Raw genomic sequence first — 25,044 nt, 5'->3', positions numbered from 1 at the left:
AGAGGATTTGGAGTATCTTCCCTATAAACAAAAGTTAAAATGTTTAAGGCTTTTCAGTTTGTTTGTTTGTATTTTATATGTATATCCCACTTTTCTTCTGAAGAGCCCAGAGTGGTGTACATGGTTATGTGTATCCTCACAACAACCCTGTGAGGTAGGTTAGGCTGAGAGAGAAGTGACTGGCCAGGAGAGCTAGTCTTGTGGTAGCAAGCATGACTTGTCCCCTTAGCTAAGCAGGATCCACCCTGGTTACATTTGAATGGGAGACTACCTAAGTGAGCACTGCAAGATATTCCCCTTAGGACAAATCAGTGGGGTAATTTTGTGCTTTAATTATTTAACTCTGGAGGATAGTTGAATTTCCTCTCCTCTTCCAAGGCATGGCTTGGCTTACGTGGTTGAACAATCTACTCTATAAAACCTGCAGATCATCTGCTCTCAATTTGTGGTGTTCTTGGATGGCAGAAGTTGACCAGTGAGGGCTGGTGAATGGTAGCTGACTCCCCAAAATTACAGCTGTCTCATTGTATCCCAAAAGACACCACCTAAAGAGCCCCTGGTGGCGTAGTGGTAAAACTGCCGCCCTGTAACCAGAAGGTTGCAAGTTCGATCCTGACCAGGGGCTCAAGGTTGACTCAGCCTTCCATCCTTCCGAGGTCGGTAAAATGAGTACCCAGAATGTTGGGGGCAATATGCTAAAATCATTGTAAACCGCTTAGAGAGCTCCGGCTATAGAGCGGTATATAAATGTAAGTGCTATTGCTATTGCTACATATCCGGTGGTATAAAAATATGATAAATAAATAAATAACGATCCATAAATGGCTCCCTCTTATCAATCTCAATACTCTTTTCTCAACACATTCTACCAAGAAGGTGGTTTCATTGACTTTTCTTGTTTTATAACTTCTGGAGAAATTGCTGTTGAATCATATGTTTCCCTACCATGACAAAGAGCAACTTTTTTCAGGAGGAATGAGATTTTCATTGGGGAAATAGTGCACACAGGAAAAAGTTAAAGAAAAAAAAAATTCTTCCTAGGGTGATGGTCCTTCTCTTAAGTGAGATCCCTATGGCAACTTTCAGCAAAAATGTTGAATGATGGGAGATCCGGTTGTGGGTCTTCATTGTTTTGTTTTGTTTGGCCCTGAGGGGTACCATTACCAGTATTCCCCTCCCCCTATTTTTCTTCGGGATAATATTGGCTGATATGTGAGTGCACACCTGTATATATGTCTATATAAATGTATATATTTATAAATATGTAAAATAATACTCTGAAAAATAAACCTTTCTATATGTGTTTCTACCAGTGAAAACAGGAATCAAAAACACTGTATTTTTGCAATCTGGTAATACTTTGTGTACGTCAGGTCTGTGAATCTTTTCCTAACAGACAAGAGACCAATTGAGAGTTGGCTGTTATTGAATATTTGTTCTGAAACAACAGAAAGAAGAGTAATGATGTTTCCTTGGTGAACAGGGCTATGTTAACATTCTGTTCCTGGAATCAAATAACACATTTTGGTTTCCCTCACCTTGCTAGAGAAATGTCTTCTAAAACTGCACAATGAAGTGGAGGGAATGAAAGGAGAATACCTGGTGAAATCCATCGCTGGTCCTTGGTCTGTGTATTTGGAATTAAATTGGTAGCATTCTGTAACAGTCTAAATGGAAAGCAACGTAATTATGAGAAATAGCAAGGAAAATGAAATACATTACCAGTTTTGTTTGTTTGTTTGTTTGTTCTTAGGACCAAATAATGTGGAGCGAGTTGTTGCTTTCATGCTGTTTGGTGGGTTTTCCAGAGGTTTCTGCCAGATGGACGTTTGATATGTTTTAGCAGGGCTCTCCCTATGTTCAATCCATTCACCATGAGCAATTAAAAGAGTTATGCTTCAACCACACTGGAATTCACTGTGATTGCATTCTGTTGCACTATGCAACATGCACTGGAGTGCACTTCAGCACAGACTTTGATTTGAGGTAGATTGAAGTCTTCAATTTAATTTCAATCACTTTTCATAACAACTTCTCTGGAGTGATGACTTGTCTGTTATGTTACTAAGTAAAATATCCCTTCTAAATAAAATGCTCAGAAATAAGATCGCCAGTATAATTCAGCACATGTACATAGGGGCGGGGGGGAGAGAAACAAAAACCCAAGAGTTTTGAGCTGCACATTTATTATGTAGAATTCTTACGATAATCACATAAGACAGAGCTGGGTTGACACCTTGTGGGTGTCTACTTTATTGCTCTCTGGGTCAAATAAAAATGTTATATTCAAAGAATAAAGAAAAAAAATAAAGGATTACAAAAACCATAAAGCACAAACTGAAAATGTAGAGGAGCAGTGGCAAAGACTGAGAGACATAATTATAGAGATCACCGATACAATCACTGGTTACAAAAACAACAAAAGGAAAGAATGGATGACAGAAGATATACAGGTACTAGTCCTAATGCACGAGAGGAAAAAATACAAGAACAGCGACCAACAGAGATATAAAATACTCAACAACCAAATTCAGAAAGAAATAAAGTCTGTAAAGGAAAAATGGATGAAGGAGAAGTATGAAGAGAAGGAACAGTTAGAACAATATCATAATGCCAGAGAACTCCACAAGAGAATCAAGGAAATGACAAGGAAACATACAAACAGAACGGGATGCCTAGAGAAAAGCATTACAACTGACAAGGAAGAAATAAAGAGTTAATGGGAGGAATATATCAGAACCCTTTATGAGGATGAAAGAATCAATGAAAATATAGCACCTGTGTCAGAAGGGACAGAAATACTAGAAGAGGAAGTAAGTCGATCTATAAATAATATCAAAGAAGGCAAATCCACCGGACCAGATAGAATTCCAGTAAAAATAATCAAAAACCAAAAATAAAAATTGGAGGAGAAGAAACAGACCAGATAGACATTAAAAGAGGAGTCAGACAAGGATGCATACTCTCTCTCATACTCTTTAATCTCTCCTTGGAGAAAATAATACAAGATCCATTAGTCAAAAGGGATGAGGGAATTAAAGTAAATGGTGTCAGCATTAACAACCTAAGATATGCTTATGACACAGTCATTTTCGTTATTTCCCAGGAAGATCTACAAAACCTAATCATAGAAATAGCAACAAAAAGCGAGGAAATGGGCCTTAAAATAAATGCAAAGAAGACTAAAACAATATGCATAAGTAAAATGAGAATTTCACTCAAAATACAATGCAATAACAAAAATCTAGATCAAGTAGGAAATTACTATTATCTAGGAGAAAACATTTATCATGATAATGACCAAAGAAAATAAATCTGAAGCCACATGGGGCAAGCAAGAACAAATTTAACCAAATGAAGAGCTTTGTCTGCAAGAGTAAACTAGATTTGCAACTCAGAATCAGAATGATGAAATGCTACATCTGGTTTCTTCTTCTGTATGGATGTGAAACCTGTGCAGTTTCCAGATTACGAGCTTTACACCAGTAAAAAGTGGTGTGAAGTACGACATCTTTCTAAAACGGAAAAATACTATTTTTTCGTTTTTGCTATTTTCCTGCAACACACATGCAATGTCATAGCACTGAAATGCAAAGATAAAACCCGAAAAAGGGCATCAGAAATGTGAACAGCACCTTGCTGACAGCACAGGGACTGCAATGTTGAAACACAGGCAGTATGGAAAGCACACTTAGCAGATACATAATCCTGTAATTTGGAAAGTGCCCTAGACCGTCAAGAAAGAAACACATAAAAAGCTCTCTCTCTTCTCTCTCACACATAACACTAGAACCCGGGGTCATCCCATGAAATTGATTGCCAGGAAATTTAGGACCAAAAACGGAAGTACTTTTTCACACAACGCATCATCAACTTGTGGAATTCTCTGCCACAAGATGTAGTGACAGCCAACAACCTGGAGGGGTTTGGATAACTTCATGGAGAAAAGGTCTATTAATGGCTACTAGTCAGAGGGCTGTGGGCCAACTCCAGCCTCAAAGGCAGGATGCCTCTGAGTACCAGTTGCAGGGGAGTAACAGCAGGAGAAGGGGCATGCCCTCAACTCCTGCCTGTGGGCTTCTCAGAGGCATCTGGTGGGCCAGTGTGGAAAACAGGATGCTGGACTAGATGGGCTTCATTGGGCCTGATCCAGCAGGGTTGTTCTTTTGTTCCTAACAACATATAATAAATACAAATTGCCCACCACATGTAGTTGATGAAAATTAACTACAGATCTCTGGTACAATTCCTATGTAGATGATGGGTGGCTGAAAACTTGAGTAGACTTCATTATTGATTCCTGTAAACCTCTAATTACTTTAAAAACCCCATTACATTATGAGTGCAAAAAATATAAAATAAATACAACCATACCAGCGAAGTTCCTTGCTTCTGGGCAGTTGCCATGTTCTCACTTTCTTTTCTGTTATTTCAGTCAACTGTTAATAAAATAGTTGGGTTCATACATATTCTACTATGGTAACAAATATGTAAGAAATTCCCATTTTGAAACTAACAAGTATGATTGACTATAGCCCTATTCAGATGTTACTGTATGTTGTATATGCATAGAGATGTCTGTACTCATGTTTTTGTGTGAATGATGGTACATGCTTTCACTTTATATTTATTTATGTGGCACATTTCTGTACCACCCTGTATGCAAATCTTTGGGTGGTTCACAATCTAAAAACACAGCAATTAAAACATTGATGCAATTAAAACCATTTAAAATATAGATAAAAACACAAAAACTTGGTTCGGACTTGTCCCCCATGCTGTTTAACATCTACATGAAGCCGCTGGGAGAGGTCATCCAGGGACTTGGACTGAGTTGTCAGCAATACGCAGATGACACTCAGCTCTATCTCTCCTTGTCATCTGATCCTAGGGAGGTGGTGGATGTCCTGAATCGGGGGCTGGAGGCCGTGATGGGTTGGATGTGGGCTAACAAACTGAAATTGAATCCGGATAAGACGGAGGTACTGTTGGTCAGTAGGAAAGCCAATCGGGATGAGGAGATTTTACCAGTTCTGGATGGGGTTGCACTTTCCTTGAAGGAGCAAGTATGCAGCTTGTGGGTACTACTGGACCCGGCTCTGCTATTGGAAGCTCAGATGGAGGCGGTGGCCAGGGGTGCCTTTGCACGGCTTCGGCTAGTGCGCCAGCTGCGTCCCTTTCTCGAGAAGGCAGATCTGGCCACGGTTACCCATGCCTTAGTCACGTTGCGGCTGGATTACTGTAACACGCTCTACGTGGGGCTGCCCTTGAAGAATATCCAGAAACTGCAGCTAGTGCAAAACGTGGCAGCTAGGGTTTTCTCTCAAGCTGCCCTGTGGGAGCACATCACACCCATCCTGAAAGAGCTGCACTGGCTGCCTGTTCGTTTCCAGGTCCAATTCAAGGTGCTGGTTTTGGCCTTTAAAGCCCTTAACGGTTTAGGCCCGGGGTACCTGAGGGACCGCCTGCTCCCAAAGGTTGCTGCCCGCTTGACAAGGTCATCTGAGGGGGCTCTGCTCCGGGTGCTGACAATGAAGGAGGCTCGGCTGTCGTGCACTCGGGACAGGGCCTTCTCTGTTGCTGCCCCCAGACTTTGGAATGCTCTCCCGGTGGCCATTCGCTCCTCGGACTCCATCACAGTTTTAAGAAAGCTTCTTAAATCTTGGCTTTTTATCCAGGCTTTTACATGACTGTTCTATTGCTGCTTCTATGTGTTTCTATCCATTTATAGTTTTTATGCATGTATTTTATAGTTTTTAAATTAGATTTATTTTATATTTTTAGCTTAATGTTTTTCCTATCCTCTTGTTGTTTGTTTTTTAGCTTTTGTAAACCGCCTTGGGATTGTTTTTAATGAAAGGCGGTATATAAATTCAACAATAAATAAATTCAACAATAAAATAAATTTTTAAAACTTATGCAATAGTGATGCTACAATGCATAGCAGAGAATTAGACAGGCACTTCTGACAGCCCCTCCCCCCTCCCCTCAGCACATGCCACTCTCGTGCCTCGTTAGTCACCCCTCCCCCCACAGTGCCGCTTTTCTCCCCTCAGGCTTAACGGCCGCTCCCCCTCCCCCGAATCCCCTCACTTAAAATTGGCCCGTGAGATGGGCGTGAAATTTCCCCGCCCTTTCCTGTCTCCTGCCCAACTGACGTGTTCCTATTCAGTCAAAAAAGGATTGCAGCGCGTCCCAGCTTAACCTTTCCCTGCATGGGTCAACGTTTAAGTTCACTCAGATATGTATCACGCCTTTCCATCCATATGATTCCCTGGGGCTGCTCCTGGACACGCGTAAAAAACCGTGTAAGGAAATTAAATGGCCTATTAAAAACTATATTAACACACCAGAGGTGGGATGCAAATGTTAAGAGATCTTTTCTTTGGCATCCTTGAATGAGGGAAGGGATGCCACCTTCCTTTCCCCTCACATGATCTCAGGTGCTCTGCAATTGTAACAATTTCCTTGAACTTTTACGCACAACAGGCTTTACCACAAGTTTACCGGGAGGCTTTAATGCTAACACAAAGTTGTCCCCCCAAACCGACACAAATAGTGGGGTTTTTTTTACCCTGGATTTAAATCAGGTTACACTCTAATGTGCAGTGAAAAACTCAAATTGTGAGTGAACTGCTCCCCGATAACTCTCAGGGACTTTGGGGTAAATCTGGCCAATATCCAGAGGAAATGTGAGTTAAAGGGCCTCAAAAGCCCCATGTGAAAAACTTCCAGGGCGGTCTTTCCAGATTAGACCCTACAACAGGGTCACAGTGTATCTGCTAAGTGTGCTTCCGTACTTCCTGTGTTGTGATCCCGCAGCCCCTATGCTGTCAGCAGGGTGCCGTTCACATTTCGGATGCCTTGTTCTGGATTTTATCACCGCGATTTAGTGCTATAACATTGTATGTCCGTTGCAAAAAATGTAACTGTGTTTTCCGTTGTCGATTCCGGGGATCGTTTTCCATTCGATCCTGCCAAGTTGAAGTGTTTTACAACAGTTCTAGGGGGTCATCTGGAAAGCGCCCTGGTGAAGCTGTCTGCACGAGTGCACATTTCTATGCCCTGGAGGTAGCTGAGCTTGTTTGAGTTTCTGTCCGAAAGGTGGCTTATTATGTTTCTTAAAATTAAAACAGTATTTTTTAAAAAAAAATTAAAACCAGAGTTGGATGCAAATGTGAAAAGTCGTTATGCATTGGCATCCCTCCCTTCATTTGGAGATCACTCCTTTTCCTCCCCACCATCAGTGGCTCTGTGCCTTTAGCAACTTCCTGGCAGGCAGAAATTCAGCAGGCTACACTTGGGCTGCTCAGAAGCATCTGGAGGGCGACTGTGGGGAACAGTGTGATGGACTAGATGGGCCTTCTTGGGCCTGATCCAGCAGGGCTGTTCTTATGTACCTTACCAGGAGGTCATTCACATGTGGCTTTATGCCTTGGGATATCTGAAGAGTGAATCTGCATTGCAGCAGATTCGCAAGTTGTTTAATTCGGGGGTTAAATTAACAGTTCACATAGTGTTGGCTCCTCTCTGCAATCCCTGGCAGATCTTTTTCCTGTGCGTCCCCACCAGCTTGTTCTGGGTTTTTCCTCTAACCAATCAGGTTGCAGAGGGGGAGTTGAGACAGCTTTTTGTTTTGTTTTGTTTTGTTAGTTTGACAGCATTGTGGAAGAACAGCATGCTGAGTTGCCAAGCAGGTGGATCAAACAGCAGAAACCTTAACCCGAGCCTGCCTTATCTGACCCAAATCTTTGCTGCTTTTTAGAATGAACTTGCCTTTGTGAGTGAATGCCTTCATCACCTCATCCCCCACTCCCACCCCACACACCCCAGAGGCAGGGAAGTTTAAGTTAGAAATCATTGCTTTCTCTGTCATGAAGAAAAATGCAGGCAAATCAGCTCAAAAAACGGGGGCTCGGGTTACATCAGGCTGCAGTCTCCATTCTGCATATCTAAAGCCTATGTTAAGACCCACATTTTGCAGTTTGTGCTTGCATTTAGCTCAGGAATTTCTCTCTCCCCTAGACTCTCTCCACAGAATTTCATCAGTCTGTTCACCCACCCACCCCACAGTGCTTGCAATTGCAAATACTCAGAGCAGACCATACCAAATAGCTGTCAAACTCCCCTTCACTGAGTTTTGAAAAACGCCACTCCACACATCAAGGGAAAGTGGTGGGGGTATAACAAAAATTTTGGGGTTTCCCCCCCCAAAAGCCACTGGAAATAGAGGATGATTTTAATCGGACATAAATTGGGCGAAGCCAGAATGCTCAGTCTTGATTCAGGGGGAAACAGAGTCGTGTCTGTACTGATCCCTGATAGCCTGAAGGGACTTCGAAGTAAAGGCAGCTCATATGTGGACTCGCACCCTCCATCCCGGAGGAGATTCGAACCCAAAGCCATGTTTGTAAAGCCTCCAGGAGCATTCCCAGACAGCAGGCTTTACTGCGAATTCGAAGTTGCCCCAGAAAACCAACACAAAAAGTGGATTTTCTTACCTTGGATATAAATCAGGCTACACGCAAACACACAATTTAAAAAAAAAATAGTGTGTGAAGTGCTCCCTGATAGCTCACAAGGATTCGGGGTAAATTTGGCTGATATGTGAAAAACCCCGCCCCCCACTCCATTCTGGAGGAGATGTTAACTAAAAGCCGGATATGCAAAACTTTACACATTTTTCTGACAAGGGAAGCTTAGCTTATTTGAACTTCTGCCTGTCAGGCAGGTTTTAAAAGTGCACAAAATTTATGTTAGGCAGGGAAAAGGTGGCAACTTTACCTCACCCACCCACCTCTCAACGCCTTAGGGAGGAAAATACACCATTGAGGATATACGTATGCACAGCCAGACACACTACTACACACACACACACACACACACACAAGGAGTGTCTTACTTCTTTTTTGTCCCTGCTAGGGGTTGCCAACACATGGGGTGGGGGTGTGGGGTGCATGGCTGACTCATTAACAGAAGCTTGATTTTCAGAAATCAGAAAGCCCCTTATAAAGCCTAAATAGGAGAGCCTAAACATGATCACTTGCCAATTGCTCTTAATGGGACAGACACAGGAGTTCAAAAACTGGCAACTCTGCTTGTTAACTGCCCTGGAAGGGAGATATAGAAAAATTTAACGTAAACAAAATATAATGCAGCTATTTCTAAACAATTTTTTTTAAAGTTGGGGGACTCTTGCTGGCTAAAACCCACTTCTCCTAACCCATAAGCTCTTTCATATGTCCCTGTGTGTGGAAATTGGCCACTCTGACTCACTGGTGAATGAAAGGTACTCTGCACATCCACAGGGTCCCTTTCCTTGATTATGTTATCGCATTAGTTTCATGCCTGAGCCTTAGCCCTGAAAACGGGCTACAAATTAGTCTCATTGACTTGACATGGCTTGATATGAACCCTGGTACAAAAGCATTGTTCTCTTCTCTACTGCCACCTTTGAAAACACACTCATGACCACAAGTGCACCTAGATAATTTTGGAGCCTGGACCTAAAGGCTTTTGGAACGCCCACCCACAGCCAGTATTTTAAACACATTTTTAATGCAACCACCTGGCCGGGACAGACTAAAAAGGATCTGGGGGCCCCAAGGGGTGTGGGGGCTCTGGAAGTCCAGGGGTGAGAGCACCTCTGCCCATGACCAAAGTATTTTCAAAGATGTTTTCAAAGAAAAAAGGTTGACAGGTAGGCAGCATGGTTTTGGTTCTCTCTCTTTCAAAATGAGGGAAGAAAGCTCATAAAACAACTATGTTTAAGAGTTAATGAAGGTGAAAAATGAGAGTATTTAATAGAGTGTTTAAATGAGAGTGCTGAGAGGTGCTGGGTTCTCCATGGAAGCCCATCTCTGAATCCCAGATGTGTGGTCACCACTATACATACTCACGCACTTTATTCTTTTTCAGCGTGTGTCAGGGCTGAATCTGGGCATTCCAAATATGTTTTGATGTTTAAGCCCTGAAATCTTGAATAAGCAAACAAGATGAAGATCAGATTATTTTTATTTATTATTATTTATTCGATTTCTATACCGCCCTTCCAAAAATGGCTCAGGGCGGGTTTTGGCCTGACCGTCTGCCATATGTCCAGAAAGGATTGTGGCTATCAGAAGGCAACAACCATACAAACCCTTGAAAAATATTCTTTGTGCACTGCAACATATGCAATTCCTTTAAAATCCAGATTACAACTGTTTTATTTGTGCACTTTTCCTTGTATTAAAACATTCTATACATACAACTATACATGTCAATTAGTCTATTTTGATTGTTCCATAATCATGTAGCAGCTTGAAGTTACTGTGGTAATGGAGATCATTTTCAGCACCATTTGAGGTGACAGGCAACTGTGATAATACTCAGGAATTACGTATAGCTTCCCTTGTTCGAAGCAGAACTACAGGCATTATTAACAGATTAAGCCTCACAACACTCATGGGATCATTAGCAAATACCATCATTTTGGCTGCCTGTCTCAGATCTTTGAAGTTGAGCTGACAATAAGACCTTGTCCGTGAGACCACTCTTCTTAAATATAGCAGTTTGATTCAAATAAATCTAATGGACCACTTCTCCAGTAAAATACAATTTTTAAAAATGCCATGAGAACTAGATATTCTCTAAATTACTGGATAAGAGCACATATTCGCAATGCCACAGCGATTCCCATGGTTCCTTGCAAGTCGAATGTATCCTTCATCGCCAAAAGAGACACCCCAGCTGTCAAAATTACAAAGAATGAGCTATTAGGAAAATAGTATTTCAATGACAAGCAAATAATTCTTTTTTCATGTATCTAAAATGTTCAGCAAGGAACTAGAACTCCTTTTATCTCTCCAGCAGTCATTAACTACCAAGAGCCAGAAGAGACTTTGTTACACAGACCTATGTATATTTAAAATCTTGTACTGTATCTGTGGATTCTAATTCTCATAAACCACCCTGGGAGCCAGTGTTAGCTAAAAAACAAATTTAAATAATAAATAAATCGTCACATAACTATGCACATATGGAATAAAAATTGCTGGAAAATAATATACAGGCAGTAACTTACAAACGGGCTGTGTTCCAAAAGTTCAATGTAAGTAAGTCGGATGTTCATAACTCAGAACGCATTAGCATTCCCAAGAGCATTCCCAACTTGGGGCTGAGATATGCTCCGGCTGATGTTTGTAAGTTGCGGACCTCCTCGATGTAATATGTTATAGAGTGTTATTTGTAAGTACGGGTGTTTGTAAGACAGGTGTTTGTAACCTGGGGAATGCTTGTAATTGGCATTGTCTTATAAGAAATTCAATGTGTAATACATGCTGATCATTTTTCTGGTCTTTGAAGATTAGATTCCGTTTCAGAGATGGATAATGTAACCCAAAGAAAGACTCTTTAGCAAAGAGTGACTTTCAAGGCAATGTGATTCTACTTCACTTCAGCTGTGGTAGTACAAGAAGAAATTTTTGCCGCAACAGCTAAACCTCAGACATTGTCTGAGGACACATGATGCAGAACCAAAGCAAGTTTGAGTCTAGTCAGTGCCTGGATAGAAGACTGCTGTGGAGCCAGCGTGGTGTAGTGGTTAGAGTGCCGGACTAGGACCGGGGAGACCCGAGTTCAAATCCCCATTCAGCCATAAAAACCTAGCTGGGTGACTCTGGGCCAGTCACTTCTCTCTCAGCCTAACCTACTTCACAGGGTTGTTGTGAAAGAGAAACTCAAGTATGTAGCACACCGCTCTGGGCTCCTTGGAGGAAGAGCAGGATATAAATGTAAAAATAAAAATATAATAATAATAATAATAATAATAATAATACATTGCTATGGAAGAAGGGCAGGATATAAACAAAGGGCATCCTGGCAGATTGCTTGAGCAATAGCTCGGACAAGGCGGCCATTTTGGTATCTTCAAACTCAATGGAAGCCAGCAACTAATTAAAAGATCCCTGACTTAAGTCTTACGAATTATCCCAAAGTCATGAAATACAATGTTTGCATGCCTATTTATGATAGATGCTTAAGGTGACTTGAGTGTCTCAGTATGGATGGGCAGTGCACAGATGTATATGTTGAAGTGGTAGAGGAATTCACAATGGTACAGGTATTCTTACCTGTTCTTCAGAAGCCAGTAGTCTTGGCCACCCATTGTTCCATATCCAACTGCAAGGACTGCATGATTAATTTGCTGAGAGCATTTCGGGTCATCATATACTCCTAGAAGAAAAGGATTTGGCATCATTCCATGCAGCACACAGGAGTGCATAGTTCTCTTTTTGGAGCTTAAACTAATTTTGGAGGTTGCCCTCACAGAACAGTGTCACGCTAGTTTAAGTCAAGAAAACAAACACTCTCCCACTAATGCCTTTCAATCTCATATGCAAGCTGGCAGCTCTACTGCAGAGAGACAAGGAAAATAATAATATGACTTGTAAATAAGGCCTGTCGTTGACCAGGTAAAATCATTTTGTGCAGATTACTTTTAAAGGCAAGTTCAAGAAGTTAAACATATGAAATAGAACGTTTTATGAATATGCTGGGGGAAAGAAAGTAAAAGAACAGTTTGAAATTTGTAGTATTTCAACTTCAACATTCATTTCATTGACTATTTATTATTTATTTGATTTGATTTGTATACTGTCCTTCCAAAAATGGCTCAGGGCGGTTTACAATTAAAACAAACCACTAAAACAGTAAAGAGCTAAAACAAATTAAACACAATATAACAACAATTAACAATTTAAAAACATTTTAAAACAACAATTAAACAATTACAGTGATTAAAAGCCCCAAAATCGGGTTAGAAAATTAAAACAAATTTAAAAACCCTGGAAAGCCAGGCCAAACAAATACGTTTTAAGGGCTCTCCTGAAGGCTAATAGAGAATTCAAATTGCGGATTTCCGCAGGGAGCGCATTCCACAGCTCCGGAGCAGCTATAGAGAAGGCCCCGCCTCTGGGTCGCCACCAGATGAGCTGGTGGTAACTGGAGACGAATCTCCTCAGATGACCTTAATGTGCAGTGGGAATCGTGCAGAAGGAGGCGCTCTCCAAGGTAACTTGGACCTAAGCCATTCAGGGCTTTAAAGGTAATAACCAGCACTTTGTATTTTGCCCGGAAACATATCAGCAGCCAGTGCAATTGTTTCAAAATAGGAATAATATGGTCTCTCCGGGTTACCCCTAATGACCATATACGGTAAATTTGAATCATAGTAAACTGGAATCTGATAAAGATCTTCTTCTCTTGGACATGGTGTTGTTTTTGAATTATTGACCTGAAGTGGGTTGCATTGGGACCGAATAGAAAAGGAGACAGGCCATGGAAAGAAAAGAGAGCAAGTATAGATGTAGAGAAATAAGCAATAAATGTAAAAATAAGATGCAAGGTAAAAAATTAAAAGTGGATCCTATCTCTTATTGCTTGGGGTTAAAAGCGACTCCTTGAATACATCTGGAATAGTTGATGGCCACTGATGTAGCTAACAGCAAATAATTATAACGGATCAAATGAGATATCATCAGTTCTTAAAGGAAAGGTAATCTTTGCACCTGAGCAAAAAAGAACAGTCATTTGTGGCTTGCAGAAGCCAGCATCCTGCAGAAACCACGAGGGCTTAGGATAACTGGAAGTCTGAACAAAATGGCTGGCCTCCCTGGGACCAGAACGGTATGGGACATTATATTTTCATTATACTAGGAAAATGCACCATAGAGCACATACCTTGTTTAAACAGAAAGAACGTTGGTTGAGATGCATCTATAGCAACGGCTACTGGGCCAACACTGGCAACAGCATCCTTCAGCGAAGCTTCATCACCAGATGGAATCTCAACGTATCTAGAGCACGTCGCTGCTCGTCCTGCAGGATTATAGCGGCACGGTCCTTGCTGGAAGAACAAAAGCAGCTATTTAAGAATATCTTTAAACTTTAAGTTATATTATTATAGTTATAGTTAAGACTGTTTGGCTTTCAAAAAACAACGGTGCTTTCCATCTTCCTCCTACGTAATTATTTAGTCCTTTTTGTGAAGGCCGTTGCTTGGCCTTCCTATGGTCATGGGCCAAGCAGCTTTGTGAGACACTCCAAGCCTGGGCGCACTTGGGAGGAAGCTGATCTGAACCGTGGGTCTGACGTCTCCGTAAACATGCGCAGGATCAAGCTGTACCATCCTTGAGGCTGTTCGCAGGAGCAGGCTAGCCCGGCCACTGATGTGGAGCACCAGGATCCGTGGGTTGCTCCCGCCCACCCTCCCTGCTCCTAAGCTCAGCTTTTAGCTGAGGTCTCCTTGGGCTGCGCACAGCCTAAGGAGACACAGAGACAGTTGCCTAGAGAGCACCCGTCTGACAGGGGATCCCATCAGTGTACGGTGCTCGTGGCACAGTGCATTGTGGGATATTCGGAGGCCAGGACACATCATCCCGGCCTCTGGAGCTCCATGCTACAGGGCACAGCGTGGATCGTCTGGGAGCGTGGTCCGTGGTCCCAGCAGCATTTCTGTGATGGTCCGGGGGGGAAGGTGAGTTGGTGCCGCCTTCCCCTGCCGCTGCCCCGTGGTGTCAATGGCCTCATCGTGTGCTCTGTGCTCTTAACTTCCCTGAGCAAGTAAAAAGCTCCAGGGTAGTTCGAAAACTTGGGGTTTGGTTTCTTTGAGAGGGCCCGAGCATTGACATATAGTTAGTTAGTTGGTTGTTTATTTACGATCTTAGATCAAACATCAATATACACAGAATATACACAGTAAAAAGAGAAAACAATAATGGAAACAAAGTCTAAAATGTCATCAAATATATAAAATCAGGAATCTTTGACAGTAACCGATTGCTGTGTTCTAGCTTCTCTTAGTTTGGTCAATGTGTAACAGAATTTAGCAACCGCCAGGGATATTGTTGGGTCCTTGTCTTCTAATAAGCATATAAGGATTGTCTCCACTGAGTGGCTTTTGAGATCTGCTTTAGTTAGACACACACAAGTAGAACATAAATGGAGGCAAACAACACGCACGTCTACCAGACAGCCGATCCGATCTACTAGGTCACATCAGATCTCCAGGTCTAACCCCAGGCTTTGTGCTTCTGTCTCTGTGTGTTCCAAAACTCTTCTGATACTGTTTCTTTGCGCGCGCGCTCTCTCTCTCTCTCTCTCTCTCTCTCTCTCTCATACATACACACTTGGGCCTTCTCTATAGCTGCAGGGCATTGCATTGCATTGCATATCACTGCCGTGCTAATAGTACAATGCAATACCTTTATTTCAATCTTTGGCCAACATACGGTAAAAGGAGACACAAAGGCTGCGAAATTAGCACCATTAAAAACAGTAGGAGCTATGCCTAGAGAGGGTGAGCCATAGAGTTAAAGGGTGCTAATAGTGACATTGCTAGTGAGAACGAAGGCAGAATCTAGAGAGTAGTATACCCCAGAATAAACTTGTAAGAATAAACCTTTCTGGATACTGAATAAACAGAATAAACTTTTTCTGGATACTGTTTTACATGTATATCTCATAATTATTAAATGATACCAACCTGGGTTTCGTAAGGGTAGGAAGCATCTGAATCGATACCTTTATTATCTATGACATACTGGAAAGCCCTGGTCATGTAGCCTCCATGGCATCCTTCGTTTCCATACATCGTGGAGCAGTCAACAAGGTTCTGTGGACTGAGAGAGATCAGTTTTCCGGTTTTGAGCTTTAACTGGCCTTCCAGGGCCCCGCAAGCACTAAAGGCCCAACAAGAACCACAGGACCCCTGAAAGAGAGAGAGACAATCCGATATTCTCTGCAGACGGTTGCAAAGCATATCCTTGAGAGAAGAATATTTAAAAAGAGAGACTCTCTTACCTGGTACTTCACATCGGTGACAGCCCCTTTATCCCTCCAGTCCACTGAATCAGGGAGTCTGACCCTTGGATTTGGCCTGTGATACGTGGAATTCTGGCTCCGTGATCCAGGAATTTTCAGCCCGGTCAGAAGAGCAGTTACCTCCTCACTGGTCTACATAATGGAACATGGGTGTATTAAGGGCTACAGAGAACAGTCCAGAATTATTGCAAATTTTAGATTCAGATCATACAGTCATGATCTGATGATCATGATTCGATACAGTCATCCCTTGCCGACCGCTAGGGTTGCGCTCTGGCAAAACCACGCAGTTGGCAAATTCATGGCGGGCGAGGAAATTTTTTTTGAACTCCCCCAAACCACTCAGGGATATTTTAAACTGGCAAGGGACAGCAAGGGCAGCAAGGGTCAACGAGAGAAATGAGCAGATCGAACCTCTGAACCCCACAAAATTGCTGAAACAACTCCCCCCCCCCCCGGAATCACTACAAAATCTCGCCAACCATGGATACTCGGGCGCGGTTGACAAGACCTGTCACAATGTTCTATTTGCATATACTCAAAACGGTGGTAAAACCACGGTTGGCAAGGGATTACTGTATTTAAAAAATATCTGTTTCTATGCCCACTTCAGGATCTGTTCGATGGAATTCTTTTTTAAATTAAGAGTATGCTTTTTCTTTGCTTCTGAAACTGGAGAGAGAGAGAAACACCTCTCTCTCTTAAAAAGGGTTTTTAAAAAGATTTTTACTAAATATTAGGTGGCTACTGGAGGGGCGACTGCTGCTAATGATATGCAGAATTCTACAATTCACAATCCAGCTGCACTGAAAACAATTCTAAAATACACCTTTCCCCCAGTTTTCACATTAAGTATTTTGTGTTTAGAGTAACTATGGAACTCAAGTTTCTACCAACAAGAAGCACATTTTCATAGCTGTGCCATACAGGAAAGTAGTTCAGCAGCTTCTAGTATTTTGTCTTCAATCAACAGCATTTTAAACAATGCAGAATTATCAAGACCCATCAGACGCATAATCCATATACAAACCACCTTTTATTACTAACCATATCGCCAAGATGATTCATGCCAAGTTCATAAGAGTGCAATCCTAGAGAATGTTCAAGGTTGTGCAGCGTGATAAATTGCAAGTTCTTTTCCCAAGTCATACGGCGAGCAACTTCCTCTTTCTAAAAATCAAAGCAGAAGCCTCAATTTATTATTACATAAACTGGAAATTGTTATCTCCGGACAATAAAGAACCAGAAATCTCACCAAACCCCGCCCCCCGCCCTCTGAAATGCTGGGCCAATTTTGTCATCCTTATATCTACATGACCTGGCCAAATTCTATTTCCAGCTCCTAATTTTCCAGCAGATCACAGTTGTAGATTGTTATCCATATAGGCAGGTCCATTAGCTCTGTTAGCAGACACATTTCTCCTCATGGCCACTCCAGAAAGTGGAAGATGACACAGAACATTTTGCTTGTCGAGATGCTACATGGACCTTCCTCAGACTCCGATGGTCTTTCACTTCAGCTTTCCAATTAGCCAAATGTATCTATACCAGGTTCAATGGTCTCCACTTCTGTGCAGTTTTCTTGGTAGCCTAGCTGCCTTTGCATTTGGACTACCATGATCCTCTTCCTCCTTCTCTTGTTCTTCTTCTTTATGTTGTAAACATTTATTTCCTTTGCAGAAAATACTGATGAAGCATCTATGTTCTTTGTTTTTTTACAGATCCGTTCTGTGTTTACTTTCCAATATTCAGTAAGGGCCCTCTCACAGCTACTTAGCCTTGTCTACAAATCTCTTCTTCTGCTCCTGAAATCATTTGTCTGAGCCCCTTGGGATATCCTTTTCTCCTAAATCCTGTATTTTCACCCTTCAGACCTTTGTGTCGATCAGCACCTGACACCCTGAAATCCTTCCTGTGTTTCACACTAGCTCTATTCTGACTTAATTAATTAAGTAGAAATTTTCTTATATACCGCCTCCTCCAAAGACTCTAGGCAGTGAACAACACCAATACCAATAACATTTTTTTTAAAGGGGGGGATTAAAGGGCAAATGCCTGGTGAAACAGGTAGGAGGGGGCTGAATGAAGGGGGGGAGTGTTCCAAAGAAGAGGGGCGGCCACAGAGAAGGCCCTCCTACGGGCCCAGGAACCATGCACTACCCAGGGCCTTCGACACTAAGGAGGGCCAGCTGAGAAGAGCTCACAGGATGGGATACAACCGGCCGAGAGAGGCGATCCCGGAGACATACAGGTCCTAAGCCCATAAGGGTGTATGGTCAACGCACTACATTAGTGGTCAACGCACCTACAATTTGTGTACAGTTTATGCACATACAGTTATTCACACATTACATTCAACTCACATCCAGCAGGACAGTTCCTATGTGTACCCTGCCTGCATTTGAGAGGTCCTGTACTACTCAGTTTTAAAGTGAGCACTATAGTTATTCGCACAAAAACATGTGTGCAGACATCTGTTCACATGGACAACAACGCCTGATCCAGTCCTGCACAGCCTCTGCATGAACTTGATCCAGCTAAGCCTCTTTTGACCTGGACTCAGTTCTTTCAAGCATTTTCCTCAGACTAATTCCCGGGAAGGCTCTGGACAGCTCCTCTTAGTTAGCCCCTGATGGCCTCATCCTGACATTTCTTGGTTTCTCTCTAGCTACACTACTTGCTTGTTCCTAGAATGGATTAAGACAGAGTAGAGTGAGTGAGTGAGTGAGTGAGTGTGTGTGTGTGAAAGAGAGAGAGAGAGAATGAATGAATGAATGAATGAGTGAGTGAGTGAGTGAAGACAGTACACTCTGAACTCCAGTAGCTATTGCCTGCGCTCATACCTCATTTTGGTATTCTTTGCCATATTTTTTCTTCCAAAGCTCCCAGTGCTTATTCAGAGTGGGGTCCTTCTGCCACTGTGCAGATGCCACAGCAGTAACATATGCCGCCACCACGAGAAACCAAAGCCACCGTTCCATCCTGCTGAGACAAATGAAGAAAGCAATGGAGTATATGATATAGTCACGGACTGCAGAATCACTTCAATGACTGGAGCAGATTCACTGCACCTCTCTGAGAGGTGGGGAGTTCATCTACATATATAATACTCTAAGGCCGCACGTGGCAAGCTCCGCCCACACAGTACTTTATCACTCGGAGGTAACATAGCTGAAGCACCCTGGTGATTTGGGCAGTGGGGATTCCATATGCAGATATGGAAGAGGGGAGGGGTGGAGAATGAGTGAGCGGGGGTGGCGGGGATTGGGCAAGCAAGAGTGGGTGACTGACACTGAGCAATAAAGCAGGGGCTGGGGTGGGTGTGGGGCCAAGGTGAACAACAAAGTCCCAGCACACAGATGCTCTATGCAGGTTCAGCTAGTTTATATTCCACTCTTTTTGATTAAATGAACTCTTGAGTGCGGCTCGCAAATCAATAGGCTCATTCTCACAACCAAAAGTTAGATAAGAGGAGCATCCAGCCAGGTTCAAAGCGTCACACATGCGCCCAGAGGTGCACAGGTAATTTTGGAGCCTGGACCTAAAGGCCTTTGGAGCCCCCCTCCACTGGAGGGCCCCCTCCCACTGCAAGATAAGCATCATCCCCCCCACACACACACAGCTTGACACACACAGTATTTTTTAACACATGGGGTATATTTATGCAAGTATGCAGTAGCAGAAACATTTCAACACACAACTTAACAGATTCCCATCCCACATTTTTCTTTCCCCACTTCCCCTACTGTCTCTAAAGCACCCGGTACAGGTCATAATCACACTTGGCCACCCGGCACAATGCAGGCCAGTAGTGACCACACCACCCGGGACAGTCTAAAGAGAATTTGGGGGCCCCCAGGGTGTGTGGAGGCCCTGGACTTTGGCCCCAAAAGTCCTGGGGTAAGAGCACTACTGCATGTGCCCCAAAATGTGTGCTGGCAAAAAGGTGGGGGGACAGGGAAATGTCATGTGTGGGCCATAATCTGGGTAGGGTGAGAGGAGAGCTGGTCTGGTGGTAGCAAGCATGACTAGTCCCCATAGCTAAGCAGGGTCTGCCCTGGTTGCATCTGAATGGGAGACCTGATGTGTGAGCACTGCAAGATACAGTATCCCCCCTCAGGGGATGGAGCCGCTCTGGGAAGAGCAGAAGGTTCCAAGTTCCCTCCCTGGCAGCATCTCCCAGATAAGGCTGAGAGAGACTCCTGCCTGCAACCCTGGAGAAGCCGCTGCCAGTCTGTGAAGACAATACTGAGCTAGATGGACCAATGGTCTGACTCAGTATATGGCAGCTTCCTATGTTCCTATGTTCCTAGGGTGGCCCAGGATGTGCTTTCCCTCTAACCTCGATACAGTGCTGCTGGGTCCACATGTGGGTTGTCTGCTGCCATCTCTCCCAGACTGCAGCTAGCACACAGTCACTTCCACCTCCTCCTGCCTCGGTTTTTGCCCACACATGGACGCTTCTCTGGCACACGCGTAGGGCTTGAAGGTTGGCCGGATGCTCCTCCCAGCCAGCTTTTGGTCATGAGAACGAGCCTCATTAAAACCAAGACAATAACAACAAAACACACCAATATGACAAAAATACAAATCACACCTTTGTACGGTGAGTTTGTTTTTAATGGGTGACAGCACCAGAGACTTAAGAATAGGAGACCCCCTTAGCACGGGAAGCCGGAGATGTGAACATTAGTTTACTTACAAATTTGCAGGCAGCGCTAGTCAAGGCAGAATCACTGCAGGCCTCAGAAAGCGGCAAGCTCTGAGCACACCAGTCTGTTATGGTTCTTGTTTCTATGATCTGCTGGCTGTCTCCTTAAACTTTGTACATTGATTGACTGATTGATTGATTGTTACATTTATATACTGCCTTTCATCAAAACAATCCCAAGGCGGTTTACAGCAAAATTTAAAAATAAGATTGTAAACACGACACAATTAAAATATTAAGCTAAAAATATAAAACAAATCTGATTAAATTAGCTCCCTTTGACTCTCTGTTAACAACATCAGGTGGAGGTGAACCCGAACACCTGCTTCTGGACTAGAGAGGTTTTGGCAGATCCCGGTTTGTGTTTAGACTTCTACCAAAGTCTTCTCCTCTACCATTTCCGGTGGTAAACTTACCAGAATCCAGAGCACTCTTAGCATCTCCCAGTGTTTTAGTGATGCAATAAGCCATGCGACTTTACTTCATTGATATAACCTGTAACGTTATGGTGCCAGGCATGCAAATTCCCCTGGAGGAATTGGCACGCCTCTCCTCATTTTGTTGGCATTCTCATTATAATAACGAGAAACGGAGTCTGAGAAAGGGTTTCTTGCTTTGAACAACCATTAGAATCCATGGCTGATGTGAACGTTCATATTTTCATGTCTCTGCAGAAACCCTGGTTTCCCTCCCCTCCCTCTGCTGTTGCCAGGTAATTCAGATTTGTGGCAAGAAGGAAATAGTAATATAATACTGCTTTTCCAACAGAAGACAGGTTGTGGAGGAAGGAAGTTTAGTTATTTCGAGACAAAGGTTAGTGACATCTGCAGGAATGTGGAAGTGAGTTTTAAACTGCCCAGAGACATACATTTTGGGCGGGATACAAATATGTTAAATAAAATAAATAAATGTTCAAAAGCTTCATAGGAGCATAGGAAACTGCCTTATACCAAGTCAGACCCTTGGTCCATGATCTAGCTCAGGATTGTCTACACTGATTTGCAGCAGCTCTCCAAGGTTTCAGGCAGGAGTCTCTCCCAGCCCTACTTTGGGCTTTTACGCACAGCAGGTTTTACGGGGAAGCTTTACAGCGAACTCAAAGTTGTCCCCAAAACTGACACAAATAGTGGGTTATTATTTTTTACCCTGGATATAAACTAGATTACACTCTAATGCACAGTGAAAAGCCCGGATTGTGTGTGAACTGCTCCCTGATAGCTTGCAAGGACTTTGGGGTAAAATAAATCTAGCCAATATGTGAACGCACCCCTTCCATTCCGGAAAGAGATGTGAGTTAAAGGGCTTCAAAAGCCCCTTATGAAAAGCTTTCTGGGAGTTATTCGCACCTGGCTTAATGCTGCGGAGTAAATGTTGAACGAAACCCCTTCGAATCACACTCACGGCATTAAGGGAAGCAGCCCCTCCCCTCTGCTCTCGGGTTAGCTTTTGATGCAAGTTCACGTTTTCCTCTGCATTTTCCTTCTAGCCAGTGGGGTGGGGGGGAGTACTAAAGAGCTACAGCTGCATTTCTAAAGAGTGTATCCTTCTTATCATGCTATTATCAATGCCTCTGCTCCAGAGTTTTCAGAAAAAGTAGATAAAAGCAGCATTTTAAAAACCTGGAAATACCTCAAGATAAGCTAGACTTCACAAGACAAAGCCCAGTTTGTGTGGAGTGGGTCCAAGGATCTCGAAGGGACTTTGGGGTAAGTTTGGCTGGTGTGTGAACACACACACTCTCTTCTGAAGGAATTTCGTGGTAACAGCCCTGTCTGTAAAGCCTCTTGGAGATGCTGCCAGGGATTGAACCTGGGACCTTCTGCATGTCAGCAGATGCTCTGCCATTGCACTATGGTCCTTCACTATGTTAAGTCTCTAAACAGCAAAAGGTGATGCTCATGGCAGGACTATGGGCAACAAAGCAGTAACCCGAGACACAAACAGAGTTCTTTTTTTAAAAAAAGAGGATGCAAAGGTCCTTTATATAAAAAGAAAAGTTCTAGGTGGAACTTTCCACTTGTAGGCGAAAAGGCCCTTTTGGTCTGTAGCTTCTGTGAATAGTACTGCTGTGGGCAGATCACACTGGTAGATAAAAAGAAAGGTTTTAGGTGTACACTTAGAAGATAATATTTTTAGGTGTACGCTTAATAACTATTGGGGAGGAGGAGACCTGATCTTGTAGTAGTAAGCATGAATTGTCCCCTCTGCACCCATTTCTAACAGCAAAGGAAAAAAGTGTTACTTCCTCCTAATTGCTAATACTTTAAGAGGACAACACAGCTTTAAGAGAAAGGCTTTTGTCTAACAGATGAGCTTGTACATACCTCAGTGACTTTCAGCAGGCAATGGTTGCGTCTTGTAAGCAGTTTTCCCGAGCTCTTAAGGTGTTTCTTCTTAAGGAGAAGCTCTCTTCAGGCTGGATTCTCCTTCTCTGTTGACTTCCTGACTGAACTCTTATATACTGGTTCCTGCTGCAGCCTCATGCCAGTGACAAAGGTTAGTTTCAATTTCTCACACTCTGTCACATGAGCCTCCCCGAAAGAAGGATGTGATTTTGGCTTTCATTGTAGGTCGTTCTGAGCATGTAGTACAGCTGATTGATTGGTCACATTTTGGGCTTGCTCTTAAACATGGTGAAGCAGCTTAGTGCAACTCAGAAGGAGGTCGTTCACACAATCAAAAACTGTGTTCTACCCAGGTGGGGGAGCTGTGTGGGCTCCCTGTTTTCTGTTGTGGGGAAGCAAGGAAGGAGGAAAACCTGGGTAGAAGTGATTGTGTGGATGCAAGGTAGGAGGAAAACCTGGGTAGAAGTGATTGTGTGGATGCAAGGTAGGAGGAAAACCTGGGTAGAAGTGATTGTGTGGACGCAAGGTAGGAGGAAAACCTGGGTAGAAGTGATTGTGTGGACGCAAGGTAGGAGGAAAACCTACCCAGGGCCCGACTCTGATCTAGTAGGGCCCTTTTTATGTTCTTATGGCCAGGATGGGAGCCAACTGGGTTTGTAAAGGATGTGGAGTATTCCCCGTAGCAGATCCCTAACCCCTGTGGAGAGCTGTAATTCTCAGTGTTTCCAGAATGGGGTAGGAGCCGCCACAGAAGTTGAAACTGGTTTTAGTATTCTGGGCGACAAGAAAGACTAGGAGCTTTCCCAGACAGCTTTACTGTGGGTTTTCTGCGAGGCTTCACTGCGAGTTTGAAGTTGCCCCCCAAAACCAATGCAAAATTTGGATTTTATTACCCCGAATATAAATCGGGCTACACTCTAACACGTGATAGAAACGCGGAATCGTGTGTGAAGTAGCACCCGATAGCTCGTAGGGACTTGGGGATAAATTTGGCTGATGTGTGAACACACACCTCCATTCTGGAGGAGTCGCGAGTTAAAGGGCTTGTGAAAAACTTCCAGGCGTGAAGAACTTCCTTGAGGTTACAGTCAAGCCAAATTCTGGAAGATACTGCCAGACAGTCTACAGTTGGGCAGAATGAAGTAATTTCAATTACTGCCTCAGCAGATATTTCCCCTGACACATGTGCTCATAAGTCTGAACTAATGGTTCACTCTTGGCAAAGAAATCTGATGGTTCTTTCCGGAAACACCAGAAAGGAGAACTGAAATTTAGGAGCCTTACACTCAGCTGCTTTCTCTTCCTTTGCTCACCACTGTTTTCACCCCTCCACACACATTGCAAAACTAGACCAGACCGTGATCCAGCGAAGTGCATGGCATGACCTATTCAGCATATGCAGCCAACATTTTTGATTAGACTTTCTTTTTCCCAAAGGAGTGGGTGCATCTTCTAACGCAGGGGGTAAAAAAGCCTCCTGCACAACAAAGGTAACCCCATTGCAACCCCATTCTCTTCTGCACATGATTGCCACCTTTATCTCTCCCTCTTTCTCCTCGTAAAAATTAAAACCCACAGTAAGTATATGGCAACTATGAAAAAGATGGATTCCATGTAAGGGATTATTAGGAAAGTGATTGAAAATAAAATTGGTATATGGTCAGTGAACCAATAACATTCTGATTGACTGGTTGGAAGTAAAAATGACCCATGTTATAATGCCCTTATATAAATTTGTGGTGCTGTGTACGGTTTGGGTTGCCCCCACCTCAAAAAGAATATTGCAAGGTTAGAAAAGGTGCTGGAAAAGGCAACCAAAATAATCAAGGATTGGAGTATCTTCCCTATAAAGAAAAGCTAAAATGTTTAGGGCTTGTCAGATTATTTATTTATTTTTATATGTATATGCCGCTTTTCTTCTGAGGAGCCCAGAGCAGTGTACATGGTTATGTCAATAACCACAACAATCCTGTGAGGTAGGTTAGGCTGAGAGAGAAGCGACTGGCCCAGAGTCACCCAGTGAGTTTTGTGGCTGGATGGGGATTTGAACTCGGGTCCCCCTGGCCCTAGTACAACATTAACCACTAAGATGAATGAGGAAGGGCTGGTGCACAGTTGAGGTTT

General features: G+C 43.1%; 1 protein-coding gene across 1 annotated transcript; it reads right to left on the bottom strand.

Moving 5' to 3' along the window:
• Nucleotides 1–9,996: 9,996 nt before the first annotated feature.
• On the bottom strand, nucleotides 9,997–23,052 carry LOC128336905 (cathepsin S-like). The gene is made up of 8 exons (XM_053277196.1): nucleotides 22,900–23,052; nucleotides 18,708–18,846; nucleotides 16,912–17,034; nucleotides 15,844–15,996; nucleotides 15,527–15,751; nucleotides 13,723–13,888; nucleotides 12,114–12,216; nucleotides 9,997–10,731 (listed from the first exon to the last, which is right to left on the bottom strand). Exons 2-8 carry the CDS (start codon nucleotides 18,843–18,845, stop codon nucleotides 10,632–10,634), a joined length of 1,008 nt encoding a protein of 335 aa, XP_053133171.1. The 5' UTR covers nucleotide 18,846; nucleotides 22,900–23,052; the 3' UTR covers nucleotides 9,997–10,631.
• Between the last annotated feature and the right edge of the window lie 1,992 nt (nucleotides 23,053–25,044).

This window comes from Hemicordylus capensis, chromosome 14 (assembly GCF_027244095.1).
Source record: "Hemicordylus capensis ecotype Gifberg chromosome 14, rHemCap1.1.pri, whole genome shotgun sequence".
Lineage (NCBI taxonomy): Eukaryota > Metazoa > Chordata > Lepidosauria > Squamata > Cordylidae > Hemicordylus > Hemicordylus capensis.
Note: the sequence above shows the minus strand (reverse complement) of the source record. Positions and strands in the feature narration are given on the sequence as shown.

Bases quoted from the DNA above. Each gene is read 5' to 3' on its own strand.
- LOC128336905 (XM_053277196.1), bottom strand. From the start codon at position 18,845: ATGGAACGGTGGCTTTGGTTTCTCGTGGTGGCGGCATATGTTACTGCT. The intron at 15,752-15,843 runs GTAAGAGAGTCT...TCTCTCTTTCAG, and splicing joins TCACCGATGTGAAGTACCAG to GGGTCCTGTGGTTCTTGTTG. The intron at 12,217-13,722 runs GTATGTGCTCTA...CTTTTCTTCTAG, and splicing joins GTTCTTTCTGTTTAAACAAG to GAGTATATGATGACCCGAAA.